The sequence below is a fragment of the Carcharhinus amblyrhynchos genome, chromosome 2 (assembly GCF_965287045.1).
Source record: "Carcharhinus amblyrhynchos chromosome 2, sCarAmb.v2.hapA, whole genome shotgun sequence".
In the NCBI taxonomy this organism is placed as follows: Eukaryota; Metazoa; Chordata; class Chondrichthyes; order Carcharhiniformes; family Carcharhinidae; genus Carcharhinus; species Carcharhinus amblyrhynchos.
The window spans coordinates 86684373-86698276 of record NC_137325.1 but is presented as its reverse complement, the minus strand read 5'-3'; the positions used below and the strand labels follow the sequence as shown (position 1 = coordinate 86698276).

The following is a 13904-nucleotide window of genomic DNA, read 5'->3' as shown; positions in this document are numbered from 1 at the left end:
GGGTTCAAAATACACAAATTTGCTCTCGAGGCCCTAAAAAGCCCTGGAAAAGTCAATCATGGATGTGACCAATAAAGGATAAGTGCCCCTATATGTGGAAGTGACTGATTAGGTGAGGAGCTACTTCTGCAATCATAGGCTGTTTCTCTCTCATGCTTGCCACTGATGGTCTCAAGTACATCTCACCAGCAAGCTTATCAGCCCCAAATGTGGAAAAGAGACAGCCCATGACTTTGCAGGAGCAACGCGTGAGTGCAGGCAGATTGTAAAACAGCACCTTAGATTCTGACCAAAGAGAACCTTTTTCCTGGGAAGCAGTAACCAGGACCTCAGTCACCCTCACCCTGGGATACCCAGACCAAACCCACAACCAATGCTACTGGACCAGCTGAGGAAGGGAAAAACAGCCAAACCCCAGACAATCCCTGCTCCCAAACACCTCAGCACACCCACTGACCCTGGCTTCCCAATGCCTGTATTGCGTTGCTATGATGTGGAGATGTCAGCATTGGACTGGGGTAAACACAGTAAAAAGTCTCTCAACACCAGTTTAAAGTCCAACGGTTTATTTGGTAGCACAAGCCACCAGCTTTCAGAATGCTGCCCACTCACCTGATGAAGTGACAGCGCTCTGAAAACTAGTGGCTTGTGCTACCACGTAAACCTGTTGGACTTTAACCTGGTGTTGTGAGACATCTTACTATATTGGATATTGGGTTGGCCAGCTCCAGAGCCAGCCGCAACTTCTTGGTCTCGATGGTCCCAGAACCACAACTAATAACGGCATGTTCCATCAGGAGATGTGGCAGGATCCGAGTGTATGAGTCGGAATGGCAGCAGTGACTCTGGACTAATGAGAGTGAGGAAAGAAACAAACTTTAAGGGAATGAGAGAGAGAGACAGCCAGACTCTAAACTGGGGGAGGTGGAGAGAGGGAGAGACCACACACACACTCTGAGGTATGGTGGGGGTGGGGTGCTGTAGAGAGAGGAAGAAAGAAAGTGACAGACTGATGCTCGGTTTGGGCTCTGTCAGCGGCACTAAGCTCCTGACCTCATTATAGCCTTGGTTTAAACATATGGGCTGAATGCCAGAGCTGAGTTGAGAGTGACTGTTCTTGATGTCACGGCAGCATTTAACTGATAGTGACATCAAGGAGCTCTGGCAAGCCTGGATACAATGGGAATCAGGAGAAAAACCCATCGCTGGTTGGAATCATACCTGGCACACAGGAAGATGGTTGTGCTGTTGGAAGTCAATCATCTCAGCTCCAGGATGTCGCTGCAGAGAAGTTCTTAGGGTAGTATTCTTGGCCCCACCTTCTTAAGCTCTTTCATCAAGGAACTTCCTTCCATCAGGGTCAGAAATGGGGATATTCGCTGATGACTGCACTACTGCAGTGTCATTTGTGATACTGATTCACGTAGTGAAGGAGACCATGTCCAAATGCAGCAAGATTTAGATAATATTCAGATTTGGGCTGACAAGTGGCAAGTAGCATTCACACCACATAACTGCAAGACAATGACCGTTTCCAAGAGAGAATCTAACCACCAGCCCTTGTCATTCAATGGTATTATCATCGCGGAGTCCGCAAGTATCAACCTTTAGGAGTTTACCATTGACCAGAAACTGAACTGAACTAGCCATATAAATATTGTGGCTGCAAAAGCAGATCAAAGGCTAGGAATGCTGCAGTGACTCCCACAGCCTGTTCACCATCCACAAGACACAAGTCAGGAGTGTAATGGAATACTCTCCACTTGCCTGGATAAGTGCAGCTCCAAAAACACTTAAGAAGCTCAACACTATCCAGGACAAAGTAGTCCATTTGATTACTATCCCTTCTACAACGATGCAATCCCTCTGCAACAGATGAACAGGAGCAGCCATGTACAAGATTTACTGCAGTAACTGACCTTAGGCAGCACCTTCCAAACCCACAACCACTACCATCTAGAAGGGCAAGAGCAGCAGATACTTGGAAACACTACCACCTGGAAGCTTCCCACCACTCACTCCCTCACCATCCTGATTGGAAATATATCAGAACACCAGGTTAAAGTCCAGCAGGTTTATCTGGTAGCAAATGTCACTACCACGTTTGCCAACAAATAAACCTGCTGGACTTTAACCTGGTGTTGTGAGTCTTCTTACTGTGTTTACCCCAGTCCAACGCCGGCATCTGCACATCTTGGAAATATATCACCATTCTTTCACTGTCACTGTGTCAAAATCCTTGAACTCCCTCCCTTACAGCATGGTGGGTGTACCTATACTTGAGGGACTGCAACAGTTCAAGAAGGCACCTTCTTGAGGTCAACTAAGGATGGGCAATAATTGCTGATCTAGCCAGTGATGCTCACACCCCACAAATGAACTTGAAGGCAGACTCCAAGGGAGGGAGAGGAAAGGGTTGGGGGAGAGAGAGAGAGACTCTGGAGGTGGGGGAGAGAGACTGCAAAAATTGGGAAGTGAGGTTGCTGAGTGAGTGAATGTGGAGAGAGGAGGTAAAAGCAAAATACGGCAGATACTGGAATCTGAAACAAAAACAGAAAATGCTGGAAAATCTCAGCAGGTCTGAAAGCATCTGTGGGGAGAGAATAGAGACAACATTTTGAGTCTAGATGGCCCTTTGTCAAAGAGGAGCATTGCAAAGTGCAGCAGCTTGCGTCCTCACTCTACTGTTGACAAGCCTTTTAGATTTCTGCCTCTTTCAAAAGTTGACATAATTTATTGGCTCAGTGAATTGATATCCTCTTTCAATTTTTAAAAATGATTCATAACCTCTATTTATTTGTTGGATCACTGTGCTGGACCACTGTGCTGTATGTTGTAATTAATGCTGGCATAATGGTCTTGTGTTACTCTATTTTGTAACAATAGGTTAATGAGCTCTCAAATAAATAGACTTGATATGTCTGAGGAATCTTTTTTGTATCCTTTCTATATTATTATTGTAAGAAGGGTAGTAAATAGCCTGTTGAATTCTTGTAGCTTTATGCATGTGCAATGAAAGTACTTTAGCTGTGACTTCACCAGTTCATGGAAAGAATGAAAAAGTAGCCCTTGAGAAAATCTGAAGAAGAGCCTTTGGAAAAAATGAATTATTTTCACCCATCAATAATTCCTGTATTGAACTTTGATAGTTCATGCTTTCACCTACTTCTAAAATTGTGGGATAAAACCATCTGGTCCTGTGGGCTTGCCACTCTTTATTGCTATTAATTGCCCCATTACTGTTACGTTGCTTGCATTACTTTTATTGAGTTGCTGTCCTTGATTCAGTAATAATTTTCTTGGAACGTCTGTCATTTTGCTCTATTGATATTCTGAAGTATTGTTGCAAAGTATTCAGCATGTTTGCCATTTCTTTCATTGGCAATCTCATCAATATCTGTTTAAGTGGCCCACATTGCTGTTGTCCACCCCGTTTTTTTTCTAATATTGTGTAAGATGTTGTGTTGATTTTGAAAATTCCTTGCAAGTTTCTTTCCTTCTGTAGTTCAAACTATCTGCTTTGTCACTTCTGTATTTTTTCCACTTGAGATTTTTGATTCCACTTGCGATCTTCTATTATTTTTTGCATTTTTGTATGTTTTTTTATAGTTTTATGTTTTCTATCTTTTTGTCTAAAGCTGCCTTACATTATCACTTACCATGAATGTCTCCCTTTTATTTATCCCCTTAGAAACATCATGCATAAGTCTGTTTCCATATGCTCTATTTCTCTGCCAAAATTTCTTGATTCAAGGGCTCTGCTACACTGTCTGCTTATTTGTATGATATCGGGACTTGAATGAGTTAATATTTTGTAACCCAGCACCAGTATGAGGAAGAAGTTCTCTGATGCAGCTCTCACTAAAACCTATAAGCTTCTTGTTTCAATTCTGTTAACCTACCTGGTTGCACATCTCTGAAGTTGTGCCTGTATTTGGCTAAACCTTTCGACCCTTCATCATAATCTTTTGCAAGGGACTCCTTTGTTTACCTCCAGAGTATTGCAAGACCATTCCATAATGCATTACCTCTCAAATATTCTCCTGTTTTTGCTGCTTTATCCTCATTTCTTTACATGGAATTATCTTCAGAAATGGCACTGGCCATTGGTGTCTGGTTATTCCAATTCAGGTCTTTTGCTGGTTGTTTCTCATAAAGCTGTTAGATTGCATAAATTAGGATGCAACTTCAAAGTCAAAAGCAACATGTGCCAGAATTCTATTGCACTGCCTGCAGTGGAATCAGAGTGGGCAAGGGGCGGACATTGGAAATGTCCATTGACCTTGGGCGGAACTTTCGAGCGAGACTGTAAAATCCTGCCCATGAAGTAACAATATTTCAGATTTTCAACTTGACCTGTAACGTGCAATATTTAATTAGAATGTTTTGAGTAGATTATTGGGAAAAGTAAAAACAATCATAGTGCTTTTCACAACCTCAGAGCATCCCAAAGCGTTTTTATTCACTGATGTATCTTGGAGTTGTTATCAATGTTGGAATATAGGAAACTTTACAGCCAATCTGCAGCAACGTCGTAATGACCAGACAGTTTGCTTTTAGTGATGTTACTTGAGGAATGAATATTGGCCATGGCAACTGAGATTCCCTGCCTTTCTTTGGGGTAATGCCATAGGTTCTTTAATGCTCATCTGAGAGACCACAAAGGACCTCAGTGTTTTAGAAAGAAACCGCTCCCAACAATTAGTGCAATACTTCCTCGCTTCTGATTGGCAGCCTCCTTATTTTAAGAACATAAGAACATAAGAAATAGGAGCAGGAGTAGGCCATCTAGCCCCTCGAGCCTGCCCCGCCATTCAATAAGATCATGGCTGATCTGTCGTGACTCAGGTCCACATTCCAGCCCTCTCCCCATAACCCTTAATCCCCTTGCCTATCAAAAACCTATCAACCCGCGTCTTAAAAATATTTAGCGAGGCAGCCTCCACCACTTCAACGGGCAGAGAATTCCAGAGATTCACCACCCTTTGAGTGAAGAAGTTCCTCCTCAACTCCGTTCTAAACCGCCCCCCCCCTTTATCTTGAGGCTGTGCCCCCTAGTCCTACTGTCCTTTCTGAGCGGGAAGAGCCTCTCCACCTCTATCCTATCCATCCCATTCATCATCATATATGTCTCAATGAGATCTCCCCTCATTCTTCTAAACTCCAACGAGTACAAGCCTAGTTTATTCAGCCTTTCCTCATAGTTCAACCCCCTCAACTCCGGTATCAGCCTAGTAAACCTCCTCTGCACTCCCTCCAAGGCTAAAATATCCTTGCGTAAGTGCGGCGACCAAAACTGCATACAGTACTCCAGCTGCAGCCTCACCAGTGCCCTATACAGCTGCAGCAAGACCTCCCTACTTTTATATTCAATCCCCCTCGCTATGAAGGCCAGCATCCCATTTGCCTTCCTGACCACCTGCTGCACCTGCAAGCTGGGTTTTTGCGACTCATGCACAAGGACCCCGAGGTCCCTCTGCACCGTCGTATGCTGCAGTTTTTCGCCACGTAAGTAATAGTCCTTCCTACCATTATTCCTACCAAAGTGGACCACCTCACATTTGCCAACATTAAATTCCATTTGCCATTTCCTGGCCCATTCGTCCAGCCTATCTAGATCCTTCTGCAGACTCTCCACACCCTCCGCACAATTTGCCGTTCCCCCAATCTTGGTGTCATCAGCAAATTTCGACACCCTACACTCAGTTCCCTCCTCCAGATCATCTATATAAATGGTAAATAGCTGAGGCCCCAGCACCGACCCCTGGGGCACTCCACTAGTCACCAACCGCCAATCCGAATAGCACCCATTGACCCCCACTCTCTGCCTCCTATTTGACAACCAATCCTCTATCCATGCTAACACCCTACCCCCAACTCCATGCCCCCTGCCCTTCTGTAATAACCTCTTGTGAGGCACCTTGTCAAACGCCTTCTGATAATCAAGACCACATCCACCGGCTCTCCTCTATCCACCGCCCTAGACACATCCTCATAGAACTCTAACAAATTCGTCAGACACGACTTCCCCTTAACGAAACCGTGCTGTGTCTGCTCTACCAAACAATTCTCTTCAAGATGCCTCGCTATTTTCTACTTGATCACGGATTCTAACATTTTTCCTACAACAGACATTAAACTAACCAGCCTATAATTCCCCGCCTTTTGCCTGCCACCCTTCTTAAACAATGGCGTAACATTAGCCGTTTTCCAATCTTCCGGCACTTCCCCGGAATCCAGCGACGTTTGGAAAATAATCTCCAAGGCATCCACTATCACCTCCGCCATCTCTTTCAGAACCCTCGGATGCACTCCATCCGGTCCTGGGGACTTGTCCACCATCAGTCCCTCCAGTCTGTCGAGCACTGCCTCTCTAGTAACAATAATGTCATTCAGGCCCTCCAGTCCTACTATCTTTCCATCACTAACACCTGGCAAATTATTCACGTCCTCCTCCGTGAAGACCGAAACAAAAAAGTTATTCAAGGCCTCAGCCATTTCCCCATCCCCTACCACTAAGTCCCCCCTCTCATCCTCTAAGGGTCCAACATTCACCCTAGCCAGCCTCTTCCTTTTTATATATTTATAAAAACTCTTGCTATCCTTTTTTATATTAAGCGCTAGCCCAGCTTCATAGTTTCTCCTACCCTTCTTTATCAACTTCTTTGTCATTCTTTGTAGACATTTAAACCTCTCCCAATCCTCTTCTCGCCCACTACTCTTAGCTACTCTAAACGCATCCGCTTTTAATTTAACTCTTTCCTTTACCTCCTTCATTATCCACGGCTGATTATCTCTCCTCCTACGATCCTTTTTAACCATCGGAATAAATTTCTGCTGAGCACCAAGAAAGATCTCCTTAAAGATCTTCCACTGTTCCTCAGCAGACCTACCTTCCAACGCGCTCCCCCAATCAACATTCACCAATTCCTCTCTCATCCTACCGTACTCCCCTCTGTTCAAACAAAGGACACGTGTCCGGGAACCCACTTTCTCCTCCTCCATCTGCATCAGAAACTCCACCATACAATGATCACTCTTCCCAAGAGGATCCTTCACCACAAGGTCCCTAATTCTACCCGCCTCATTACATAACACCAGATCCAAGATAGCTCGCTCCCTTGTCAGCTCCAACACACACTGTTCAAGGAAACTATCCCGGTAGCATTCCAAGAACTCCTCCTCAAGCCCACCACATCCAACATGGGTCGACCAATCAATATGTAGATTGAAATCCCCCATAATTATCGCCGTTCCATTCCTGCATGCCGCATTTATTTGCGCGTTAACAGCCTGCCCCACCTCCAGATCATTATTTGGGGGCCTATAAATGACACCCACCAGCGTCTTCCTCCCTTTACTGTTCCTAATCTCCACCCACAACGATTCCACTTTCTGCTCTTTGGTTCCTATATCATCCCTTACTACCACCCTGATACTATCCTTAATCAGCAGAGCTACGCACCCCCCCCCCCCTCTTTTTCCTCCTGCCTATCCTTCCTAAACACTTGATACCCCTGGACATTGAGCTCCCAGTCCCTGTCACCTTGCAGCCACGTCTCTGTAATGGCCACCAGATCATATCCATTTGTGCTGATCTGCACCACCAGCTCATCCACTTTATTCCGAATGCTTCGTGCATTCAGATAAAGTGCCTTCATCCCAACCTTCACCTGTACCCTATTTGACAGAACGCCACTAACCATACTCACGCCCCCTACTCCCTTTATTATTGGGACATCCAGTAACATTTTTGTGTTCAAGTTTCTGGAGTGGATCTTGAACTCAACTTTCTGGCTCGGAGACAATCTGGAAATTGGACCTCAGCTAGTCAGTTACCAGGAGGTGACAGACAAAGACTTTTGCCCATGCTGAAGAAAAGAGATTAATTGTTATATTGTAATCTATTTCAATTTCAAAGGGACATGTTAGATATCTGTACGATATAAATGGCATATTGAGATGATAGTCTTTTTTTATGTAAAGTTCTCAGGAACTTTCCAGTTTGATTAACAATGTTCTGGGCAAATAGAATGATAGATGCCCTTGAGTATTGTATTAAGAGCTTGTGCAGGCCAAGAGGAATCCAGAGATATTGGCCAGAATTTTCTGGTCCTGCCCACCAGGAATTTGCCCACTGGGACTGGAAAATTTGGAGAGCAACCGAAAGTCTGTTGACTTTGTGTGGAAATTTCTGATCCTGCTGCTGCATCAGTCCGAGTGTACTGCTACATGGGTTAACAAATTGAATTTTGATTTTTCTCATCTTCAATGATCGCAAGATACCAGTGCAGTTTAACTTTTAGCACGTGACCTATATTTTAGTTGTTATGGCTCAGATCTTTGAGGCTTGCAAAGGAAGGAGTTCCTTCAGTTTGTGATAATTTCAGGATTAATCTGAGACACAGATTTGAGACATAAAGGAGAAGTCATGTCTTCATTCTGTTGCCTTGAAGAGGGCATTAGCCTCATGACAGGCACAGCTTTGTCACAGCCTCTCACATTAAGCAATTGGTGATAACTAAGCCTGCTATGAGGCACTGGAGTTTGATTTCTAGACCAGCAAGTTGATTGGTATGACATAAAATTTCTTGTGTATGCTGTAAGCAGATGCATTTCAACAACAGCTAACTGTATTTACAAAGCACTTGTAACATAAACATTCCAAGGTGTTTCACAGGAGTATTTTACAGCAAAATTCCACAGCCGAATCAGGAAATATTGAGTCAGATGACGAAAGGCTTGGTTAAAAGGAATATTTTACAGATTGTCTTAAAAGAAAAAAAGAGAGGCAGAATGGTGAAGGGAAGAAATCCTGGAGCTCAGGGTCTTAGTAGCTCAAGGTAAAGCCACCAGTGGTGGAGCAGTTAAAATCAGAAAACCAAAAGAGGCCAGGATTAGATGAATCCAGATATGGAGGGATGGAATGGGAGGACCATAGAGGCATTTGAAAACAAGGATAAGAATTTTTAAACGCAGAAGTTGCTTAATTGGGAGCCAGTGTAGATTAACAAGCACATGCTTGATGGTTTTTTTGTTTTTATTTCAATTTGATCCAATCAAGTCCAGTTCAGAGTTTCAACAAATTGAGATATTCCCATCCAAGCTGACAAGACAGGGCTCTCACCTCCTGTCTTGGGCTTGATCTACATGATCCAAGCTAATTGGAGTAGGCATAGCTCCTCCTCCAAGACTTGATCTCATTTGCATTTTAGCCAAAAGGCCGAGATGCCACTTTTAAAAATTGCTTCAAATGAAGTTGAAACGTAATCTAATGACTTCAAACAAGCACAGCATGTTAGTACTGCACTTGATCTTAGCCAAAACAGGACTCGTTTGAATAATGGCATGGACAACAAAATTTTACATAAGGAAGAGATGGGGGACAAGATAGAGATCATTGAGGGTTAACAGAGGTAACAGATATCAGAGGATGGAATGAAAAGCCATTACTGATGATGCTCTGGCTATAGTTGGATAGTTAAAAGTTAAGATAGTTAAATCAATGAGGACAGTCCCACTCAGCTGAATAACTGAGCAGATAGGTTTGGAGGAAAATGTTATGGTTGACCTTGTTGTAGAGCTGCAGCAATGTCAAAAATGAATAATGCTGCACAGTAACAAATATTTACAGAGAATGTTATTTTTTAACTTAGATTAAGGAACTTGATTGAAGAACTTCAGAAAGGAGTTGCTGGAATGGAACAGCATATTCAAGAATTTGAGCGGAAAGGAAGATAGGGCAGCAGTTTCTAAGGACAGAGTAGATATGGGTTATTTTTGAGGAGGGAGTGCTGATAGCAGTTTTCTATCTTATAACATCAAACATACTTAACAAAAACTGAATTTGCTGTAAAACATTTTCGGATGTCTAAAGATTGTGAAGAAATAATACTAATGCAAATTTTTTTTCTTTTGGCATGGAGCGGGCATGGAGCGGTACAGTACCTGAGAGAAAAGAACCATTTGCCATGTAGGTTAGTGTGGGGATATTGCGGGAGGGGGCTGGGGGTGTGGTACGGAGCTGTGAAGATGGAAGAGATTCTAGAGAAATGCTAGGAGAATTTGGGATGGATGCTGCTTGACGAGCAAGGGAACATGGAAGGAGAATCAGAGGCAGATAAACAAAAGGTCTCCATCTCAATCACACAATTCCTTGAGCTACTCCCAATTATTGTAAGTAAGAATGAAGTCAGCCTTTTAGTATTAAAATAAAATTATGTTGGATTAAATGTGGAAGTGTAGAAATATTTTTCTTTCTGCTTGTATTTTTGTTGTCATAGTTTTGTCACGAGCTGCAAGCTTTCCCTTGTTCCCCCTTCCGCTATTGCTCCTTAGCTCTTACCCATTCCCCCCAAGTCCTCTTCTGGTACCATTCTACTTGTATCCTTTCTATTCCCCTCTGTTTACCTGCCCCTCTTCATCCTCTACAATCCACCCCTTCCCTTCTTTTTCCTATTCCCATGCTTCATCTTCCAATTATTCCTTTGCCTACCATGGTCCAATTTGGCCCCTAATATCTCTCCCCTGCTTTTCCTGAATACTGCAGAGTGAAGACTAACAGATGCAATAATACTGGAATGGATGATTTCAAAAACTGAATAATATCTGCGTGCCTTGGTTCAATGATTTTCCACCCTCTAACCCCTCTTCATCTGAAAACGACACTTGGTGCCAACTTCACCAATACAATACCATAAGAAATTTAATGCTAAAGCTCGTATATATTAAATATTTACATAGTATGCGATATACATGCACACGTGATTGTTCTGTAGCTTTCAGTCCTGTAGAAAAAATATCATAATTCGAGCTGCATATCAAATATGTACCGGCTGTACTATAAGTATTTTCTTAACTACCTTCAGTGAATGTTAGAGACAGCATAACTAACAGCTTGGAGTTCAATTAGAATGTACTTATTGATTCCGAGCCTCAGTTTTCTAAGGACAATTCCGTGCAAATGAAATTGCAGCCTACTGAAGTTAATTCTGAGTTGATAACTTGATTGGAACGTACATTTAATTTGCACTCTTAACTGCATCTCAGTATTTATATTTAGGTGTTGAAAGGACAGTGATGACATCACGATTTCGTGTGCTAGGTGGGAGGACAAACCACATACGTGCTTTTGAGATACCAAGAGACAAACATCGGGCAGAGGTCATTTGCAATGTACATTTCCTGGATGGCACTTTGCACAGCTTCAAAGTCAATGTAAGTTGGTACCCTTTATATTTCGTTATAATTCATGTCAGAAACTCTAAAATGTTTTAAGAAGTCCGCCCGGATCATAACATTTTGCAATTTGAATTTGGCTAGGGTAAGCTTGATACATTTCACTTCAGGTATGATTCAAATGACCCACTAAGAAGCTTTTATCAAAGTTTAATTAAAAATATTGTTAACTTGTATAGGAAGAAAATGAGCAATAACTTTTATCAATTACAAACAAAACAACCACGATAATGTATAACCCTTAACAAATATATCTAAAATGATCCAATCAAACAAAGCTTCCCACAGACAAAACCCTTTCCACAAGTTTAACACAGCAAGGACTAATGCTCATGTGATACTGGGAATGAGTCCTTTGGTTGGGGAATTGAAATCCTGACTTCTCAGCCTTGCAACTTCTAACGGCCCTCTGGATACACTCAGAACCATTTGAAGTCAGAACAGCTTCCTGGAACACCAGGAAAACCCTCTGGTGAAGCCACCAGCAAAAAGTCTGACAACACCAGGTTTTAGTCCAACCTATTTATTTGATAATATTCTCACTAGCTTTCGAGGGGACAGCCTCTTCGTCAGGTGAATGGAGAGTTCTGGCCTCAGACAGAGCATATAAAGCACAGACAGTTTAGAGATTACTGATTAAAATGCGAATCCTTACACCTAACCTGCTGTTCAAGACCTGAAGTGGCTGACAATGTGAGTGGTAGGAGCACTGATCACAGTTTAAAGAGATGTGTATTGTCTCCAGACAGTACAGTAAGTGAGGTTTTGCAAACCCAGGCAAGTCACGGGGGTTACAGATAGTGCGACATGAACCCAAGATCCCTGTTGAGACCGTCCTCATGTGTGCGGAACTTGAGGAACATGAGGACGGTCTCAACAGGGATCTTGGGTTCATGTCGCACTATCTGTAACCCCCGTGACTTGCCTGGGTTTGCAAAACCTCACTTACTGTACTGTCTGGAGACAATACACATCTCTTTAAACTGTGATCAGTGCTCCTACCACTCACATTGTCAGCCACTTCAGGTCTTGAACAGCAGGTTAGGTGTAAGGATTCGCATTTTAATCAGTAATCTCTAAACTGTCTGTGCTTTATATGCTCTGTCTGAGGCCAGAACTCTCCATTCACCTGACGAAGAGGCTGTCCCCTCGAAAGCTAGTGAGAATATTATCAAATAAATAGGTTGGACTAAAACCTGGTGTTGTCAGACTTTTTACTGTGTTTACGCCAGTCCAACGCCGGCATACCCACATCGAAGCCACCAGCAGCAGATTTTCTTCTCCAGGAAAGCAAGAAGCCTTGTTTTCAACAATGCAGAATTTCCAAAACCAGGGAGAGAGAGAAAGGCTTCTTTTCAGCTTGATGTCCCTTAAACTAAAATTACAGCCAGTCAAACAGAAAATGAACCTTAAACTCTAATGAAGGGAAAGAACCTGTCCAAAAACACTTGGCCTGTCAATCAGTTTTTCTCTTAACAATTCAGGGTCATAAAAAATCTCAGAGTAAAAATAAACAAAAACCCATTTAAACCACTGAAGTAGCTATAAACAGACTTCTACAAACAGATTGGCAACAATGAGAGCTACGGGTGTGAAAGCTGCAAAGAACATGATTTTTTAAAAAGTCTCTTAAAGATACACTAACGTCACAATTCATAGTCACTAAATCTGTTGATTTGTTCTCATAATTTTGTAACTGAATGAAAAAGCTGTGTAAGTGCCTTAATCATAATATCCCCACAGTTCAGAAGGAAGCCATTTGACCCATCAAGTCTGCACTGACTCTGGCATGAGTATTTTATCCTGGCTCTCTCCCCTGCCTTATCCCTGTAATCTCACATACATGCCATGCTAATCCATCTAATCTATACATCTTGGGACATTAAGGGGCAATCTTACCATGGCCATTCCACCTCCTCAGCACATCTTTGGACTATGGGAGGAAACTGGATCATTTGAAGAAAACACATGCAGACATGAGAAGAATATGCAGACTCCACATAGACAATCACCCAAGGCCAGAATTGAGCCGGAGTCCTAGGCACTGTGAGGCAGCGGTGCAAACCAATGTTCCACCATGCCACCTGAGCTACCTTATTAAGTTGCATTAGATTTTATTACATGCATAGAATGAGGAGTAAGTTTTGGCATGATATGTGTATAGTGGCATACAAATTTAACTAACGTATATTTGTATTCATTATGAACATTCCAATCCTGCTCCCTGAATTCACAACATCCCTTGTCATCCTAAAACTTACAGCAAATTCATGTGCATTTAGAAAACACGGTGTAAAACTTGTCCTGTGCATCCATCAAATTGGAATCAATCTCAGTCATACCATTCTTATCAAAGCTCCTTCATCTCACACCTCTTCATCAAAGATTGTCCAGAGCTGATGTAATTTTGTTTTGACTTCAGTTTAAATGCTTGGCGACAACACTGCCACAGAATCCACGGTGCACTGACTTTTGTTATTGTCATATTTTCAACCACATTTTGTCTCTTCTCTTTCTGTGGATAAAACTATGAAGATGCATTATGTTTGAAATTCCCCTTATTTTGTGCAAAGAAGCTGTAAGTGAAGTGTAGCTGGACCAAAATTTCTAAAGCATTTTGAATATTAAAGCTATAGTTTGCTAATGGCTATATTTATACTTGCTAT

The 13904-nt window shown here is 42.5% G+C and overlaps 1 protein-coding gene across 5 annotated transcripts in view; it reads left to right on the top strand.

Annotated features, from left to right (window-relative positions):
* The window catches only part of LOC145356100 (tyrosine-protein phosphatase non-receptor type 3-like), a 189628-nt gene that overhangs the window by 34876 nt on the left and 140848 nt on the right, over positions 1–13904 (top strand). For 4 of the 5 annotated variants that reach the window (XM_080208707.1, XM_080208739.1, XM_080208724.1 and 1 more), the window contains exon 2: positions 11063–11217. In XM_080208707.1, the coding sequence (XP_080064833.1) occupies positions 11080–11217 (138 nt within the window). In that variant the 5' untranslated portion in view covers positions 11063–11079. Of the gene's footprint in view, positions 1–9948; positions 9978–11062; positions 11218–13904 lie in introns of those variants that run through there. The other variant, XM_080208731.1, reaches the window with a different exon arrangement.